We start from the raw sequence: 19,787 nt of genomic DNA, 5'->3' as shown, positions 1-19,787 counted from the left end.
ACAGGGCCACCCAGACCGGACAGTGTTTCACTGACCAACGTCCACGTGGGACTGCTGAGAAAACCCAGCCCCACAGCACAGGGCCACCCAGACCGGACAGTGTTTCACTGACCAACGTCCACGTGGGACTGCTGAGAAAACCCAGCCCCACAGTACAGGGCCACCCAGACCGGACAGTGTTTCACTGACCAACGTCCACGTGGGACTGCTGAGAAAACTCAGCCCCACAGTACAGGGCCACCCAGACCGGACAGTGTTTCACTGACCAACGTCCACGTGGGACTGCTGAGAAAACTCAGCCCCACAGCACAGGGCCACCCAGACCGGACAGTGTTTCATTGACCAACGTCCACGTGGGACTGCTGAGAAAACCCAGCCCCACAGCACAGGGCCACCCAGACCGGACAGTGTTTCACTGACCAACGTCCACGTGGGACTGCTGAGAAAACTCAGCCCCACAGTACAGGGCCACCCAGACCGGACAGTGTTTCACTGACCAACGTCCACGTGGGACTGCTGAGAAAACTCAGCCCCACAGTACAAGGCCACCCAGACCGGACAGTGTTTCACTGACCAATGTCCACGTGGGACTGCTGAGAAAACCCAGCCCCACAGTACAGGGCCACCCAGACCGGACAATGTTTCACTGACCAACGTCCAGTGAAATACAGCAACATAAGGGAATAAATGTTAAGATGGTTGGAGGCATAGATTGAGGGGACAGCCAATGACTTTTACCCACTGTGGAAATGGCTAATATCAGGGGGCATAACTTTACAGTGATTGGAGGAAGTAATGGGGGGTGAGGGGAAATGTCAGAGGTAAGTTTTTTTTCCCCACACAGAGACTGGTGAGTGCACGGAAACAGGGGTGGTGGGAGAGACAGATACATTAGGGACATTTAAGGCATTTGGGTGCTACAATAGCATAGTGGTTGGTCCTTTGCGATACAGCTTGTGGCGTTCCAGAGGGGAACAGACATTTGCAGCCCTTTGAGCCACACCCCCAGCAGCCCACCTATTTAACCCTAGCCTAATCATAGGACAATTTACAATGACCAATTTAGGATGTGACTAAACACATTGATGAAGGAAGAGCAGTAGATGTAGTGTATATACGCCAGTGATATTAAACTGGCGTATATACAGTACACCAGTTAAATGGGAATTTGATAAGGTACCCCATGCAAGGCTTATTGAGAATGTAAGGAGGCATGGGATCCAAGGGGACATTGTTTTGTGGACCCAGAACTGGCTTGCCCACAGAAGGCAAAGAGTGGTTGTAGACCGGTCATATTTTGCATGGAGGATGGTGACCAGTGGTGCGCCTCAGGGATCTGTTCTAGGACCCTTACTCTTCGTGATTTTTATAAGTGACCTGTATAAAGAAGTGGAAGGATGGGTTAGTAATTTTGCTAATGACACAAAGGTTGGAGGTGTTGTGGATAGTGTGGAGGGCTGTCAGAGGTTACAGCAGGACATTGATAGGATGCAAAACTGGGCTGAGAAGTGGCACATGGAGTTCAAATCAGATAAGTGTGAAGTGGTTCATTTCGGTAGTTCAAATACGAAGGCAGAATATAGTATTAATGGTAAGACTCTTGGCAGTGTGGAGGATCAGAGGGATCTTGGGGTCCGAGTCCAAAGGACTCTCAAAGCTGCTACAAAGGTTTACTCAGTGGTTAAGAAGGCATTCAGTGCATTGGCCTTTATCAATCGTGGGATTTTTAGGAGCTGAGAGATAATGTTGCAGCTATATAGGACCCTGGTCAGACCCCACTTGGAGTACTGTGCTCAGTTCTGGTTGCCTCACTACAGGAAGGATGTGGAAGCCATAGAAAGGGTGCAGAGTAGATTTACAAGGATGTTGCCTGGATTGGGGAGCATGCTTTATGAGAATAGGTTGAGTGAACTCGGCCTTTTCTCCTTGGAGCGACGGAGGATGAGAGGTGACCTGATAGAGGTGTACAAAATAATGAGAGGCATTGATCGTGTGGATAGTCAGAGGCTTTTTCCCAGGGCTGAAATGGCTAGCATGAGAGGGTACAGCTTTACAGAGGAGATGTCAGGGGTAAGTTTTTTTTACACAGAGTGGTGAGTGCGTGGAATGGGCTGCTGGCAACGATGGTGGAGGCAGAAATAATTTGGTCTTTTCAGAGACTCCTGGATAGGTATATAGAGCTTAGAAAAACAGAATGCTATGTGTAAGCCTAGGTAGTTCTCAGGTAAGGTCATGTTCGGCACAGCTTTGTGGGCCGAAGGGCCTGTATTGTGCTGTAGGTTTTCTATGTTTCTATCTACCAGTATGTCTTTGGACTGTGGGAGGAAACTGGAGCAACCGGAGGAAATCCATATGCTACAGCAAAAAAAACATACAAACTTGCTTCCAGAGGACGCTGGAATTGAACTGCAAACTCCAAGTGTCCCGAGCTGTAATCGTGCTATGCTAAATGCTATGGTGCCCTGCATCAAAGTAAGCCCAACTGCATGAGAATGATCCACATCCCTCTGTTCCCTACCTGTTCATGTATCTACCAAAACCTATTGTTTCTGCGTCCACTACTCCGGGAGGTCCACCACCCTTTGTGTAAAATAATAATAAAGCTCTCTTAGATCTCCACCGCTCCAGAGAAGACAACCCTAGCCTCTCAAACTACCAGCTTCTGCACCCTCTCCAAAGCCTTCACACCCTTCCAGTAATGGGGGCGAGCAGAACGGCACACAGTATTCACAAGTGCATTCTCTCCATGAGACATACAGTAGGAGAAAAGTTAGGCCATTCAGCCCATCGAGTCCGCTCTGCCATTCCATTAGGGCTGATTTATTATCCCATTCTCTTGCCTTCTCCCCTTAATCTTTGACGCCCTGATTAATCAAAAACCTATCAACCTTCACTTTAAATATACCCAATAACTTGGCCTCTAGAGCTTTCTGTGACAATGAATTCCCCAGAGTCACTGCTCTCGAGCTAAAGAAATTCCTCATCTCTGTTCTATAGGGAGGTCCCTTTATTTTTAAAGCTGTGCCCTCTGGTCCTAGGCTCTCCAACTATAGAAAATTCACTCCACCTCCAGTACTTCAATATTCAGTAGGTCGAGCTATTCTCTCTACCCTATCTGCACATCTTATCACTTTATAAACCTCTATCCGATCTCCCCCAGCCTCTGATGCTCCAGAGAAAACAGCCCAAGTTCATCAAGCCTCTCCTTATAGCACAAACTACCATCCTTCTGGTGAATCTCTTCTGCACCCTCTCCAAATCCTCTGCACCTTTCCTGTAATAAGACCATAAGATACAGAAGCAGAGTTAGGCCATTTGGCCCATTCAGTCTGCTCTGCTATTTCATCATGGCTGATCTAATTTTCTTCACAGTCCCAATCTCGTGTCTTCTCCCCATGTTGTTTCATGTCCCGACCAATCAAACACCAATCAACCTCTGCCTTAAATAGACCAAATGAATTGGCCTCCTCAGATGCCTATGGGAATGAATAAGATTCACCACTCCCTGACTAAAGAACTTCCTCCTCAACTCCCTTTTAAGAGGATGTCACTCTATTCTGAGGCTGTGTCCTCTGATCTTAGACTCTCCCACCATTGGAAACATCTTCTGTACTAATATTCTGTTGAGGCCTTTCAACAGTTGATAGATTTCAATTAGGTCACCACTCATTTTTCTGAATTCCAGTGAGTACAGGCCCAGAGCCATCAAATAATCTTCATATGAAAAACTGTTCAATCCTGGAATAATTTTTATGAACCTCTTTTGAAGTGGTTTGAGATCAGAGTTTCCCTTCTCCTGGATGAGCAGGCAACCACGGCCAACGAGCCCCATCTGCCGGAAGCGACTGCATTTAAGGTGCCAGTAACCCGCCTTTGCCCCTTCTCCTGTCAGTAGAAACTGGTCGGCTGGGCTGAGTCACACATGAAGGCCAGGAGCGGGATATAAATGTCAGAGGCTATTTGAGACACATGCCATTGGGAACATTTAACAGGCAGTGGGAGCTTATCCCCACTACCTCCCCAAGGAACCAGGGTGACCAGAACTGCACATGATTCTCCCACGTGTGACATGAAACACTGATTCGTATAGCCAGCGCCAGTGCCCTGACTGAGGGCAGGGTTCAGAAGGAGCTGGATGTCACTGCCACTCTCCCCAGCCCCCCTCCCACCGGTTCGCAGGATGTAAGAAGGCACAGTACGTAACTGTTGAATCAGTTGTTGCACCAGGTGTAGGTGTCCACAGGTGGCGGCTGCGTGCAGAGGAGTCCACACTTCACTGTCACACGCATTGACAGTGGCTCCAGCTTCCAGCAAAAGCTTCACGATCTCTCTGTAGTCGTCGATACAGCACTGCAAGATCAGAATCAGGTTTAAAAGCACTGTCATATGCCATGAAATTGAACTGACCTTATTTCTTACATCCTTCACATACAGGAGGAGTAAAAACCTTTACGTTATGTCTCTGTCTAAATGTGTGATCATAGTAATTTATAATAATAGAATACACTCAAATTAGCATCAGTTCATAAGTCTGATGGCCTGGTGGAAGAAGCTGTCCCGGAGCCTGTTGGTCCTGGCTTTTATGCTGCGGTACCGTTTCCCGGATTGTAGCAGCTGGAATAGATTGTGGTTGGGGTGACTCAAGTCCCCAATGATCCTATGGGCCTTTTTTACACACTTGGCTTTGTAGATGTCCTGAATCATGGGAAGTTCACAACTACAGACGCACTGGGCTGTCCGTGCCACACTGCAAAGTCCTGCAATTAAATGAGGTACAGTTCCCATACCAGGCAGTGAGGTATGTAAAATTTGGAAGTCAGAGGCTGCACGTGTGTGAACCTAAAGAGGTAGTGCAAAAAGAGCGGGAAAATGTCCTTTCAGGAATCTGATGGCAGATGGAAGAAGCTGTTCCTGATACATTAAGCATGTGCCTTCAGGCTCCTGTACTTCCTCTCTGACAGTAGCAATGAGAAGAGGGCATGTCCTGGGTGATCGGGGTCCTTTTGATGCATCACCTTTTGAAGATGCTGTAGATGCTGGGGAGGCTAGCGTCCATGATGATGGCTGAGTTTACAACTCTCTGCGGCTTTTTCCAACCCTGTGCTATGGCCCCTCGATATCAGATGATGATGCAACCAGTTAGAATGCTCTCCACAGTGCATCTGAGAAACTTATTTGTCTTTGGTGACGTACCAAATCTCTCAAAGAGGAAGGGAACAGATTGAAGGGCTATGACTGGGGAGTGAGGCCACAAGTAAACTCCCCCTCCCAAACAGCTCCACCATTAGCACTAGCAGACTGTGAAGAAGGTTGTTGTAAGGAAAGAGATGAACTTTAAACGCAAGAGATTTTGCAAATGTGTGAAATTCAGAGCAACACATACAAAATGCTGGAGGAACTCAGCAAGTCAGACACCTCTGTAAAGATGTTGGGGCTTTGGAGAGGGTGCAGAAGAGGTTTATCAGGATGCTGCCTTGATTAGAGGGCATGTGCAAATACGAGAGGTTGGATAATGGGTTGATTTTTCTGGAGCGGTAGAGGCTGAGGGGAGATCTAATGGAGGTTTACAAGATTATGAGAGGCATAAATAAGAGAGGACAGACAGTATCCTTTCCCACAGGTTGAAATGTCTATTACCAGAGGATGTGCATTTAAGATGAGGGGGGGGGTATTTTCAAAGGAGATGTGAGTGGCAAGGTTTTTTTTGCGCAAAGAGTGGTGGGTGTCTGGAATGCACAAACATGAGAAAATCTGCAGATGCTGGAAATCCAAAGCAACACACACAAAATGCTCAGCAGGTCAGGCAGCATCTATAGAAAAGAATACAGTCAATGTTTCGGGCCGAGGCACTTCATCAGGACTGGAAAAAAGAATGAGGAATCAGAATGGGGGGGGGTGAAGAAAAACCACAAGATGATATGCAAAGCTGGGGGGGGGGAGTAAAGTGCTGGGGAGTTGATTGGTGAAAGAGATACAGGGCTGGAGAAGGGGGAATCTGATAGGAGAGGAGAGAAGTCCATGGAAGAAAGAAAAGGGGGAGAAGTATCAGAGGGAGGTAATAAGGGTTGAGAGGGGAATGGGGAATGGTGAAGGGGGGTGGGGGGAGTATTACCAGAAGTTTGAGAAATTGATGTTCATGCCATCAGGCTGGAGGCTACTCAGATCCTCCAACCTGAGTGTGGCCTCAACGTGACAAGTAGAGAAGGCCATGAACTGACATGTCGGAATGAGAATGGGAAGCCAAATTAAAATGGATGGCCACTGGGAGATCCTGCTTTTACTGGCAGACGGAGCATAGGTGCTCGGTGAAGCAGACTCCCAGTCTGTGCTGGGTCTCACCGATATACAAAAGGCCACACTGGATACAGCAGATGATCCCAACAGATTTATAGGTGAAGTGTCGCTTCACCTAGAAAGACAGTTTGGCACCCTAAATGGTAGTGAGGGAGGAGGTGTAGGGGCAGGTGTAGTACTTGTTCTGCTTGCAAGGAATTTACTGTCTGGGGTGGTGGCAGGGGCTTACATTAGGGACTGTAACTCCATAAGATATAGGAGCAGAAACAGGCCATTTGGCTCATCGAGTCTGTTCCACAATTTCATCATAGCTGATCCAATTTTCCTTCTGGCCCCAATCTCCTGCCTTCTACCAGTATCCTTTCATGCATTGACCAAGAATCTATCAACCTCTGCCTTAAATTTACATACAGAGTTGGCCTCCACAGCAGTGTGTAGCAATGAATTCCACAGATTCACCACTCTCTGGCTAAAGAAATTCCTCCTCATCTCTTTTATAAAAGGATACCCCTCTAACCTGATGCTGTCCTCTGGTCTTAGAATCTCCTACCATCCTCTCCACATCCACTCTTTCACCATTCGATAGGTTTCAATGAGGTCACCCCTTATTCTTCTGAATTCCAGTGAATACAGGCCCAGAGCCATCAAATGCTCTTCATATGACAAGCCACTTAATCCTGGAATCATTTTCATGAGCCTCCTTTAAATCCTCTCCAGTTCAGCACATCCTTTCTAAAATCAGGGGCACAAAAGTGCTCACAATACTCCAAGTGAAGCCTCAGCAGTGTTTTACAAAGCCTCAACATTACATCCTTGCTGTTATATTCTCGTCTTCTTGAAATGAATGCCAACATCACATTTGTTTTCCTCTCCACACACTCAACCTGCAAATTAACCTTTAGGGAATCCTGTACTCCCAAGACCCTTTGTGCTTCAGTTTTGTTGTATTTCCTCTCCATTTAGAAAATGGTCAACCCTTTCATTTCTTCTACCAAAGTGCATGACCATACACTTCCCAACACTATTCCATCTGCCACTTCTTTGCCCATTCTCCTGATCTGTCTAAGACCTTCAAAACATTCTCTTCATCCTCAAAACTACCTGCCCTTCTACCTATCTTCATATTGAATGCAAACTTGGTCATAAAGCCATCAATTCCATCATCCAAATCATTAACACATAATGTAAAAAGAATCCTTTCATATTCCATCTTTACCTTCTTAATGACTTCCTGAGTTGCCTTCTGGTTGGTATTTGAAAGCTTCCAATCATCTAACGCTCTGCCAATTTTTCCTTTATTATCTTTCCTTTCTTTGGTGCTTATGTTGGCTCTGACTTCTCTTGTTAGCCATGGTTGTGTCATTTTTCCTTTAGAGTACTTCTTCTTCTTTGGGATGGACAAACTGTTTTCAGAAATTTGCTCTGCTGTCATTCCTGCCAGTGTTCTTTTCCAATCAATTCTGGCCAACTCCTCTCATACCTCCGTAATTCCCTTACCATAGAACACTATGGCACAGCACAGGCCCTTCAGCTCTTCATGTTATGCCGACCCATATAATCCTTAAAAAAGTACTAAACCCACACTACCCCATAACCCTCTATTTTTCTTTCATCCATGTGCCTGTCCAAGAGGCTCTTAAATACCCCTAATGTTTTAGCCTCTACCACCATCCCTGGCAAGTCATTCCAGGCACTCACAACCCTCTGTGTAAGAAAGCTTAACCCTGATGTCTCCCCTAAACTTCCCTCCCTTAATTTTGTACATATGCCCTCTGGTGTTTACTATTGGTGCCCTGGGAAACAGGTACTGACTATCCACCCTATCTATGCCTTTCATAATCTTGTAGACCTCTATCAAGTCCCCTCTCAGTCTTCTACACTCCAAAGAGAAAAGTCCCAGCTCTGCTAACCTTGCTTCATATGGCTTGTTCTCCAAACCAGGCAACATCCTGGTAAATCTCCTCTGCACCTGCTCCACAGCTTCCACATCCTTCCTATAATGAGGGGACCAGAATTGAACACAAAACTCTAAGTGTGGTCTCACCAGAGATTTGTAGAGTTGCAACATGACCTCTCTACTCTTGAACTCAATCCCCCTGTTAATGAAGCCTAGCATCCCATACGCCTTCCTAACTACCCTATCAACCTGTACAGCGACCTTGAGGGATGTATAGATTTGAATCCCAAAGTCCCTTTGTTCATCCACACTCTTAAGTAACTGACCATTAATCCTGTACTTTCCTTCCACAACTACCCTCTGCTTTCTTCCTTTAAGCCAATTTTTTATCCAAACAGCCAAGGTTCCACTTCTCCCATGCCTCATGACTTTCTGGATGAGTCTCTTGTGAGGGACCTTGTCAAATGCCTTGCTAAAGTCCATGTAGACCACATCCACTGCCCTACCCTCATCAATTTCTTTTGTGACCTCTTCAAAAAATTCAATCAGGCTCGTGAGGCACGATCTTCCCTTCACATAGCCATGTTGACTATCCATGAGTAGACTGTACTTCTCCAAATGCTCGTAGATCCTATCTCTAAGAATCCTTTCCAGTAGTTTGCAGACCACTGATGTAAGACTCACTGGTCTATAGTTCCCAAGTTTCTCCCTATTACCCTTGTTGAACAAGGGAACTACATTTGTCATTCTCCAGTCCTCCGGCACTTCCCCTGCAGCCAAAGAGGATTCAAAGATCATAGCTAATGCTCCTGTGATCTCTTCTCTCAATTCCTACAACAACCTGGGATGTATCATATTCGGCCCTGGGAATTTATAAATCTTAATGTTTTTAAGAAGATCCAGCACTTCTTCTTCCTTAATCTCCACATTGTCCAGCACACAGGTCCGCTCTACTTTGACCCCATCCTGATCAAGAGCCTTTTCGCTTATGAATACTGAAGCAAAGTATTAATTTAGGACCTCCCCAACCTCCTCCGCCTCCAGGCACATGTTGCCCTCTTTATCCTTTAGCAGTCCCACCTTCGTTCTCATCATTCTCCTGTTCTTCACATACGCATAGAACACCTTGGGGTTCTCCTTAATCCTACATGCCAAGCCTTTCTCATGCCCGCTTTGAGCTCTCCTAAGTCCTTTCTTTAGCTCCTTTCTGGCTACCCTATATTTCTCATAAGCCCCTCCTACTTCCTGCTTCTTATATCTAACATATGCTTCCTTTTTCCTCTTGACGAGTTGCCTCACGTGTTTCGTCAGCCACGGTTCCCTTTTCCCACCATTTCTTCCTTGCCTCAGTGGGACAAACCTATCCTGAACTCAGCTCAAGTGGTCCCTAAACTTCTCCTACATTACTTCTGTGCTTTCCCCATTGAACGTCTGTTATCAATTTACTCTTGCTAGTTCCTGCCTCATCCCTTCAAAGTTAGCCCTTCCCCAGTTAAGCACTTTACCATTTTGTCTGATTTTATCCCTTTCTATAGCTATGCTGAAGCTAAGGGAGTTGTGGTCACTCTCACCAAAATGCTCCCCCACCAAGTGGTCTGTCACCTTACCAGGTTCATTACCCAGAACTAGATCCAGTATGACCTCTCCTTTCGTCGGCTGGTCCACATACTGTGTCAGGAATCCTTCTTGAACACACCTGACAAATTCAAGCCCATCTATCCCCCTTGCACTCAGGAGGTGCCAGTCAATATGAGGGAAGTTGAAATCACCTATAACTACTACCCTGTATTTCCTGCACCAATCTAAAATCTGCCTGCTTATCTACTCCTTGGTGTCCTGAGGACTATTTGGAGGCCTATAGACTACCCCCAGCACAGTGATTGATCCCTTCCTATTTCTGACTTCCACCCAGACTGACTCCGTGGACACTCCTGATGCAGCATCCTCCCTTTTATAGCTGTGATACTATCCCTGACCAGCAATGCCACTCCCCCCCCTTTCTACCTCCCATCCTATTCCTTTTAAAGCACCACTGTAATACTGATGTATCTGACTTTGGCTTCTCCTTATGAAATTTCAGGGTGAATTCGATCCTATAATGGTCACTTTCCCCTAAGAGTTCTTTTACCTTAAGTACTCTAATCAATTGCGGTTCATTGCACAACACCAAATCCAGAATAGGTGATCCTTCATTGGGCTCAACCACAAACTGCTCCAAAAATCCATGAGACCATAAGACACAGGAGCAGAATTAGGCCTCCTGGCCCATCGAGTCTGCTCCGCCATTCAATCACGGCTGATCCTTCTGTTCTCCTCCCCGACCTTCTCCCCATAACCTTTGATGCCATGTCCAATCAAGAACCTTTCAATTTCTGCCTTAAATTTGCCCAATGGCCTGGCTTCCACAGCTGCATGTGACAACAAATTCCACACATTCACCACCCGTTGGCTAAAGAAATTTCTCTGCAACTCTGTTCTGAAAGGGTGCTCCTCTATCCTGAGGCTATGCCCTCTTGTCTTAGACTCTCCTACCATGGGAAACATCCTTTCCACATCTACTCTGTCTAGGCCTTTCAACATTGAAATGTTTCAATGAGATCCCCCCTCATCCTTCTAAATTCCAGCAAGTACACTCCCAGAGCCACGAGACATTCCTCATATGATAACCCTTTCATTCCTGGAGTCATCCTTATGATCCTCCTCTGGACCCTCTCCAATGCCAGCACATCTTTTCTAAGATGAGGGGGCCAAAACTGTTCACAATACTCAAGGTGAGGCCTCACCAATGCCTTAAAAAGCCTCAGCATCACATCCCTGCTCTTATACTCTAGACCTCTTGAAGTCATTGCTAACATGTCAGTTGCCTTCCTCACCACCGACTCGACCTGCCAGTTAACCTTCAGGGTGTTCTGCACAAGGACTCCCAAGTCCCTCTGCATCTCAGATTCCTGGATTTTCTCCCCATTTAGAAAATAGTCTGCACATTTATTTCTACCATCAAAGTGCATGGCCATGCATTTTCCAACACTGTATTTCATTTGCCACTTTCTTGCCCATTCTCCTAATCTGTCTAATTCCTTCTGCATCCTACCTGTTTTCCTCAACACTACCTGCCCCTCCACCAATCTTCCTATCATCTGCAAACTTGGCAACAAAGCCATCTACTCCATCATCCAAATTATTTATATACAGCATAAAAAGAAGTGGTCCCAACACTGATCCCTGCCAAACACCATTAGTCACTGGCAGCCGACCAGAAAAGGATCCTTTTATTCCCACTTGCTGTCCCCTATCAATCAGTCAATGCTCTATGTTAGTAACTTTCCTGTAATGCCATGGGCTCCTACTTTGGTAAGCAGCATCATGTGTGGCAACATGTCAAAGGCCTTCTGAAAGTCCAAATATACAACATCGACTACATCCCCTTTATCTATCCTACTAGTAATCTCCTCAAAGGATTCCAACAGGTTTATCAGGCAGGATTTTTCCTGAAGGAAACCATGCTGACTTTGTACTATCTTGTCCCGCGTCACCAAGTACTTCATCACCTCAACCTTAACAATTAACTCCAACATCTTCCCAACCACTGAGATCAGGCTAACTACCTTAAAGAGTGGAGTAACATTTGCAATTTTCCAGTCCTCTGGCACCGTGCCGGAGTTCAATGATTTTTGAAAGACCATTTCTAATGCCATCACAATCTCTAACGTTACCTCTTTCAGAACTCTAGGCTGCAGCTCCTCTGGTCCGGGTGACTTATGCACCCTTAGGTCTTTCAGCTTTTTGAGCACCTTCTTCCTTGTAACAGTAACTACACGCACTTCTTGTCCTTCACACACTACATCAGGCATACTGCTAGTGTCTTCCACAGTGAAGAATGACGCAAAATACTGATTTAGTTCATCAGCCATTTCCTTGACCCCTGTTATTATTTCTCCTGTCTCAATTTCTAGCGGTCCTCTCATTTCTCTTTTATTTTTAACATACTTGAAAAAAACTTTTACTATCTACTTTAATATTATTTGCTAGTTTGCTTTCATATTTCATTTTTTCCTAACCTCCCAATCCTCTACCTTCCCATTAATTTTATTTTGTTGCATGTCCTTTCTTTTGCTTTTACAATAGCTTTGACTTCCCTTGTCAGCCACGGTTGTACTATTTTACCATTTGAGTATTTCTTCATTTTTGTAATACACATATCCTGCTCCTTCCTCATTTTTCCCAAAAACACATGCCATTGCTGCTCTGCTGACATCCCTGCCAGTATTTCCTTCCAAATTACTTTGGCTAACTCCTCTCTCATACCACTCTAATTTCCCTTACTCCACTGAAATACTGCTGCATCAGACTTTACCTTCTCCCTATCAAATTTCAAGTTGTACACAATCATATTGTGATCACTGGCTCCTAAGGGTTCTTTTTTTACCTTAAGCTCCAAAATCGCCTCTGGTTCATTACACAACACCCTATCCAGTGTAGCTGATCCTTCAGTAGGCTCAACGACAAACTGCTCTAAAAAGCCATCTCTTAGTCATTAAACAATCTCACTCTCTCGAGATCCATTACCAACCTGATTTTCCCAATTGACCTGCATGTTAAAATCTCTCATGACTACCATAACATTGCCCTTTTGACTCGCCTTTTCTATTTCCTGTTGTAATCTGTGGTCCACCTCCCAGCCACTGTTGGGAGGCCTGTATATAACTACCATCAACGTCCTTTTACCCTTACAGTTTCCGATCTCAACCCACAAGAATTCAATATCTGATCCTATGTCAACTCTTTCTACTGATTTGATGCCATTCTTTACCAGTAGAGCCACACCACCCTCTCTTCCTACCTTCCTATCCCTCAAATATAACGTGCACCTTGGACATTCAGCCATCTTGTAGGCAATCTAGAAAATCCCCCTCTTGGAATCCAGCACCAGCCATTCGGTGCTGACATTTAAATAGGAATATGAATGTGAGGAAAATGAAGGGATATAGATATTGTGTTGGCAGAAGCGATTAGTTTCCTTATCCATTTCATTACTAATTTAATTGGCTTGGCACAATGTAGGCTGAAGGCTCTCTTCCTGTGCTGCACTCTTCTATGTTCCAATATAAATTTGACTCTCTTTGGTGACTACCAAGACAGGAAACACAAGTGGAAGTTTGTAAGACAAACTGGTGACACCTTGTAATGTGCTGATCATCTGGAGATGTACACAGATGTGTGCTTGTGAGATGAAATAGTGGTGTCTCTGTTTCTAGGTTATTTGACGAGGACCAAGGGCACAAGACATAAAAAGGTACAGTGGTGCTATAAAGTCTGTGAACCATGTAGAATTTTCTGTTTTTGCATAACTATGACCTAAAGTGTGATCAGATCTTTATGCAAGTGCTAAAACTAGATAAAGAGAATCCCAAATAATTAATAACACAAAAAACATGATACTTCTTCATTTATTTACTGAGAAAAATTATCCAATATTACATATAATTGTTGGAAAAAGCATGAGAAACTGCTTTCAGTAACTGGTATGACCCCATTGTACAGCAATACTTCAACCAAATGTTTCGGTAACTGTTGTTCAGTCCTGCACATTGGCTTGGAGGAATTTTAGGCCATTCCTCCTTACAAAACTGCTTCAGTTCTGGGATGTTGGTGGGCTTCCTTGCATGAACTGCTTGCTCCAGGTCCTTCCACGGCATTTCTATAGGATTAAAGTCAGGACTTTGACTCGGCCATTCCAAAACACAAACTTTCTTCTTTTTAAACCATTCTGTTGTTGTTTTACTCTTGTCTTTCAGATCATTATCTTGTTGCATTATCCAACTTCTATTAAGCTTTAGGTATCAGACCGCTACCCTGATGTTCTCCTGTAAAATGTCTCGATACAATTTTGAATTCAGTGTTCCCTCAATGATTGCAAGCTGTCAAGGCCCTGAGGCAGCAAAACAGCCCTAAACCATGATGCTCCTTCCACCATGCTTCACTGTTTAGATGAAGTTTTGGTGTGTAGTGCCCTTTTTCCTCCAAACATAGTAATGTGCATTTCTGCCAAGAAGTTCAACTTTTGTCTCGTATGTCCTCAGAACATTATCCCGGAAGAGTTGTAGAACATCCAGGTGGTCTTTTGCAAAACTGAGACATGCAGCAATATTTTTTTTTGGAGAGCAGTGGTTTCCTCCATGGTGTCCTTCCACGCACACCATTCTTGTTCAGTGTTTTTCTCCTGGTGGACACGTGAACAGAGACTTCAGTAAGTTCTAGAGATTTCTGCAGGTCTTTTACTGTTACCCTTGGGTTCTTTTTCACCTCCTTCAGCATTGCATGTTGTGCTCTTGATGTGACCTTTGCAGGATGCCGCTCCTAGGGAGATGAGTTTCCTCCATTCTCTTCCTGTGGACTGCTGAACACTCAGGTCTTTAGAAATGCTTTTTTGCCTTTTCCCGCTTCATGCATCTCTACAATTCTTCTTCTAAGGTCCTCTGAAAGTTTTGATCAAGGCATGGTGCACATAAGCAGATCTTTCTGTCAGTAACCTAACTTTGTGTGTCTTTTTTTATATAGGTTTAATGCCCTGGGAAAGGTTTCACTGCTAATGCAACGGTTTTTCTGTAGCAGCAGTGTTTGGGTTATGGCTAGAGATAATGGGGGCTTTGGAATGTGCGCTGTCTAATGAAGGGAGAGTTTTCTTTCTTGTGTGTGCCTGAGAGCGAGGTGATCTGGATCTTTTGTTTGGTGAGGCATGAAGTGAGAAAATGCGAGAAAGGGGAGGTCAGACAGCAGGACGGAGTAGGCTTGGAGTGGGGCTGAAAGTTGACGAAGCCCGAGGAAATCGATGGAGGACCAGCGGAAGGGAAACTGTGAACTCCAACCTGTGCACATTAGATTGTTTCATTAAAATGGACCCTTTCCGTTTTGTTTTCTTTACTAAGCCTTTAGTCAAGTGAAGAATTATAAAGCTGAATTGTCTAATTGCGTATGGTGTACTGTCTGTTATTTTGTGGTACTGATTTGTAACGGGAGAACAGATCACACAGCATCCACACGAACAGCACGTTTTGCACCTCAGATTTCGCAAGTTTGGAGGGGCCAGAGACCAGTGCCACCAGCCAAACCTGGGGTGTTACATAGGACAGGATACAACCCACACCTCCTGACTCCAACTGGCTTTTGTAGTGTTACTCCAGAGGTTCACATCCTTTTCCAACAAATACATGTAATATTGGATCATTTTTCTCAATAAATAAATGAACAAGTACAATGTTTTTGTGTAATTTATTTCATTGGATCTCTTTATCTAGTTTTAGGACTTAAGTGAAGATCTGATCACATTTTAAGTCATATTTATGCAAAAATAGAGAAACTTCTACAAGGTTCACAAACTTTCTATCACTATTATATGGGCTGGCACCACTAAGGGATGGAAAAATACTAGGTAAAAGTTATCTCAGATTCTTGAAGGGACAATATCTTTGTGCAAGTGGGAATCTTATGTTAGACTGGGTTTTAACTAGTACTCAGAGCTGGATAGGTTGGGATTGCTTTCTCTGGATTTAAGACTGTTTGATGTCATTTCCAGTACACAAGTGTAAAGAACATTGAACATAGAAGACTACAGCACAGCAACCAGCCATTCGGCCCACAATGTTGTGCTGAACCAGCTGAAAAGCAAATCAAAAACACCTAAGCACGAATGCCTCCCACCTACACCATGTCCATATTCCTCCATCTTCCTCACATCCATGTGCCTATCCAAACGTGTCTTAAAAGCCTCTAATGCATTTGCCTCTACCACCCTACCGGGCAGCACACTTCAAGCTCCCACCATTCTGAGTAAAAAAACTTACAGCTCACATCCCCCTTGATCCTACCCCCTCCCACTTTCAATGCATGCCCTCTGGTACAAGACATTTCAACCCTGGCAAACAGGTATTCTCTATCTACTCTATCTATGCCTTTCAATCTTGTAAACCTCAATCAGATCTCCCCTCATCCTCCACCATTCCAGGGAAAACAGCCCAAGTTTATCCAGCCTCTTGTGATAGCACATGCCCTTTAAACCAGGTAGCATCCTGGCAAACCTCTTCTGCACCCTATCCAAAGCCTTGAAGTCTTTCCTATAGTTGGACAACCAGATCTGTGTGCAATACTCCAGATGTGGCTTAGCCTGATCTTTATAAAGTCGCAACATAACCTCCTGACTTCTGATCTCAATGTCTCGACTAATAAAAACAAGCTTTCCATAAATCTACTTAACAACCTTATTGACCTATATCGTATATTTCACAACTCTGTATTCCATCTGCCACTTTTTTGCCTGTTCTTCCAATTTGCCCAAGTCCTGCTGCAATCGCATTGCTTTCTCAGCACTACCTACCCTCCACCCATCTTCGTATCATCCACAAGCTTTGCCACAAAGCCATTAATTCCACCATCTAAATGACTGAAAGACAATGTGAAAAGTAGTAGTCCCAATACTGACCCCTGAGGAACACCACTAGCTACCAGCAGCAAACCAGAAAAGGCCCCTTTTATTCCCACTCGCTGCCTCCTGTCTGTCACCCATTCCTCTATCCATGCCATATCTTTCTGTAACACCATAGGATTTTATCTTGTTAAGCAGCCTCAGGTGAGGCACTTTATCGAATACTTTCTGAAAATCCAAGTAAATGACATCCACTGCCTCTCTTTTGCCACCTTGTTTGTTACTTCCTCGAAGAACTCCAATAGATTTGTCAGGCCAGCTTTTTTTTTACAGAAACCATGCTGACTTTGACTATTTTATCATTAGTCTCCAAGTACCTCAAAACCTCGTCCTTAATAATGGACTCCAACACTTTCCCAACCACTGAGGTTAGGCTAATTGGCCTATAATTTCCTTTCTTTTGTCTTCCTCCCTTCTGAAAGAATAGAATGCCATTTTCAATTTTCCAGTTGTCCAGGACCATGCCAGAATCAAGCGATTCTTGAAAGATCATGACTAATGCATCCATTATCTCTTCAGCAACATCTCCCAGTACCCTGGGATGTGGTCCATCTGGTCCAGGTGACTTATTCACCTTAAGACCTTTGAACTTGCCTAGCACTTTTCCCTTTGTAATAGCAATGGTACTCACTCCTCCTCCCTGACACTCATGGATCTCTGGCATACAGCTGCTGTCTTCCACAGTGAAGACAGAAGCAAAGTACTTATTAAATTCATCTGCCATTTCTTTGTGCCCCATAACTGCCTCACCAGCATAATTTTCCAGTGGTTCAATATCAACTCTCATCTCCCTTTTATTCTTTATATAACTGAAAAAAACTTTGAGTTTCCTGCTTTACATTATTGGCTAGTCTGCTCTCATATTTCAGCTTTTCCCTTCTTACAGCTTTTTTAGGTGCCTTTTGTTGTGTTTTAAAACGTTCCCAATCATCCATCTTCCTACTCACATTTGCTACCTTATAAGCCCTTTCCTTGGCTTTATGAAGTCCTTAACTTCCCTTGTCAGCCACGGTTGCCTAGCCCTGCCATTTGAGAACTTGTTCTTCTGTGGGACATATCTATCCTGTGTTTTGTGAACTATTCCCAGAAACTTCAGACACCTCTGTTCTGTCGTCATCCCTGCCAGTATCCTCTCCAATCCACCTGGGCAAGCTCCTCTCTCATACCTCTGTAATTCCCTTTATTCCATTGCAATACTGATACATCTGACTTCTGCTTCTCCCTCTCAAATTGCAGTATGAATTCAATCGTATTATGATCACTGCCTCCGAAGGGTTCCTTTACATTAAGCCCTCTGATAAAATCTCGGTTATTACACAACACCCAATCTAAGATGGCCTTTCCCTGAGTGGGCTCAAGCACAAGCTGCTCTAAAAAGCCATCCCGTAGGCATTCAACAAATTCCCTCTCTTTCGATCCGATGCCGACCTGATTTTCCCAATTACCTTGCATATTGAAGTCCCCCATTACAATTGTGTCATTACCCTTATGAGTTTTCCAGCTCCCTTTGCAATCTCAACCCCACATCTTGGCTACTATTTGGAGGCCTGTATGTGATTCCCATGATGTTTATTTTCACCCGTGCAGTTTGTTAACTCCACCCACAAAGATTCAACATTCTCTGACCTCTTTCTAAAGATGTAATTCCATCTCTTACCGACAGAGCCACACCACCGCCTTCGTCTTCCTATTTGTTCTTTTGATACAAAGTATATCCTTTGATGTTGAAGTCTCAATTATGACCTTCTTTCAGCCACGACTCAGCCCACAGTGTCATACCGACCAATCTTTAACTGCGCCATGATTCTGTCCACATTATCCCAAATGCTATGCACATTTAAATACAGTATTTTCAGTCCTGCATTCTTTGCCCTTATGAATTTTGCCTCTGTAATAGAACTTAATTCTTTGGTCTCTCTGCAGTTGTACCCAATCATTGGTTTGTTCTTCCTTACATTCATTACACATCATCTACTTGTAAACCTGCTGGCTCATCCTCAGCTCTATCATACTGGTTCCCATCCCCCTGCCATATTTGTTTAAACCACTCCCAATAGCTCTACTAAACCTGCCCACACGAATATTGGTCCCCCTTAGATTGAAGTGCAACCTATCCCTTTTGTACAGGTCCCACCTGCCCCCGAAGAGGTCCCAATGATCCAGAAATCTGAATCCCTGCCCCCCCCCACTCCAATTCTTCAGCTACGAATTTCTATGGACGTTCTGTACTGGGAATTCAGAAGAACGAGAGACAATCTCATAGAGACATAAAATATGAAAGTGAATGATAATATAGAGGCAGGAAGGTTGTTTCCACAGGTAGATGAGACTGGAACTTGGAAAGACATTCGCAAGATTTAGGGGAATAGATTTAGAATGGAGATTAGGAGAAACTGCTTTTCCCAGAGAGTAGTGAATCTGTGAACTTCTCTGCCCAGGGAACCAGTAGACGTTACAACATCTCATTAAATATATTTAAGAAAGTTTGATAGATTTTTGCAAAACAGGGGTTATGGGGAAAAGGCAGGCAGTAGGTGGAGCTGAGTCCACACCCAGATCAGCCATGATCTTACTGAAAGGTGGAGCTGGCTTGATGGCCAATGGCCAACCCCTACACATTTCTTCTGTTCATAAATGGGACAAAAAAGGCAGTTTTGTCTGCACAGAAGGTGGTTCTTTCTGGACAAGCTACCAGAGGAAGTGATACAATTTAAAAGTAGTTTGACAGGTACGTGTCAGGAAAAATTTAGCAGGATATGGCCAGCTATAGGCAATTGGGACAGGCAGAGACCAGCATTTGGTCAGGTGTGGAGCAGTTGGGCCGCAGGACCTGTTCCAAGCTGTATAACCGACCACATCGTTCCCTTCTCCCCCAGCACACGATCAGAAAGGAAACACGAGTAAGTCTCTGACAACTAATCAGGACATGGACAGTGCAGCTTCCTTCTCCCATGTCATTGAATAAGGTTCCAGCACAGTGGATTTTGGTTAACTGGGACAGCCACTTGTTTGAGATAACTCTTAAACAACAATAAATTATTGAGATAATAATTAATTAATAACCAGATTCTCTTAGTTCCTATGGGACACTATGCTTCCTAACTGGGACTGCAGACA

General features: G+C 44.4%; 1 protein-coding gene across 5 annotated transcripts in view; it reads right to left on the bottom strand.

The window, feature by feature from the left end:
* The window catches only part of ppp1r16a (protein phosphatase 1, regulatory subunit 16A), a 136,803-nt gene that overhangs the window by 37,799 nt on the left and 79,217 nt on the right, over window positions 1–19,787 (bottom strand). For all 5 annotated transcript variants that reach the window (XM_059971576.1, XM_059971579.1, XM_059971578.1 and 2 more), the window contains exon 4: window positions 4,205–4,350. In XM_059971576.1, coding sequence (XP_059827559.1) covers window positions 4,205–4,350 — 146 coding nt within the window. The remainder of the gene's footprint in view (window positions 1–4,204; window positions 4,351–19,787) is intronic.

This window comes from Hypanus sabinus, chromosome 6 (genome assembly GCF_030144855.1).
Source record: "Hypanus sabinus isolate sHypSab1 chromosome 6, sHypSab1.hap1, whole genome shotgun sequence".
Classification (NCBI taxonomy): domain Eukaryota; kingdom Metazoa; phylum Chordata; class Chondrichthyes; order Myliobatiformes; family Dasyatidae; genus Hypanus; species Hypanus sabinus.
Note: the sequence above shows the minus strand (reverse complement) of the source record. Positions and strands in the feature narration are given on the sequence as shown.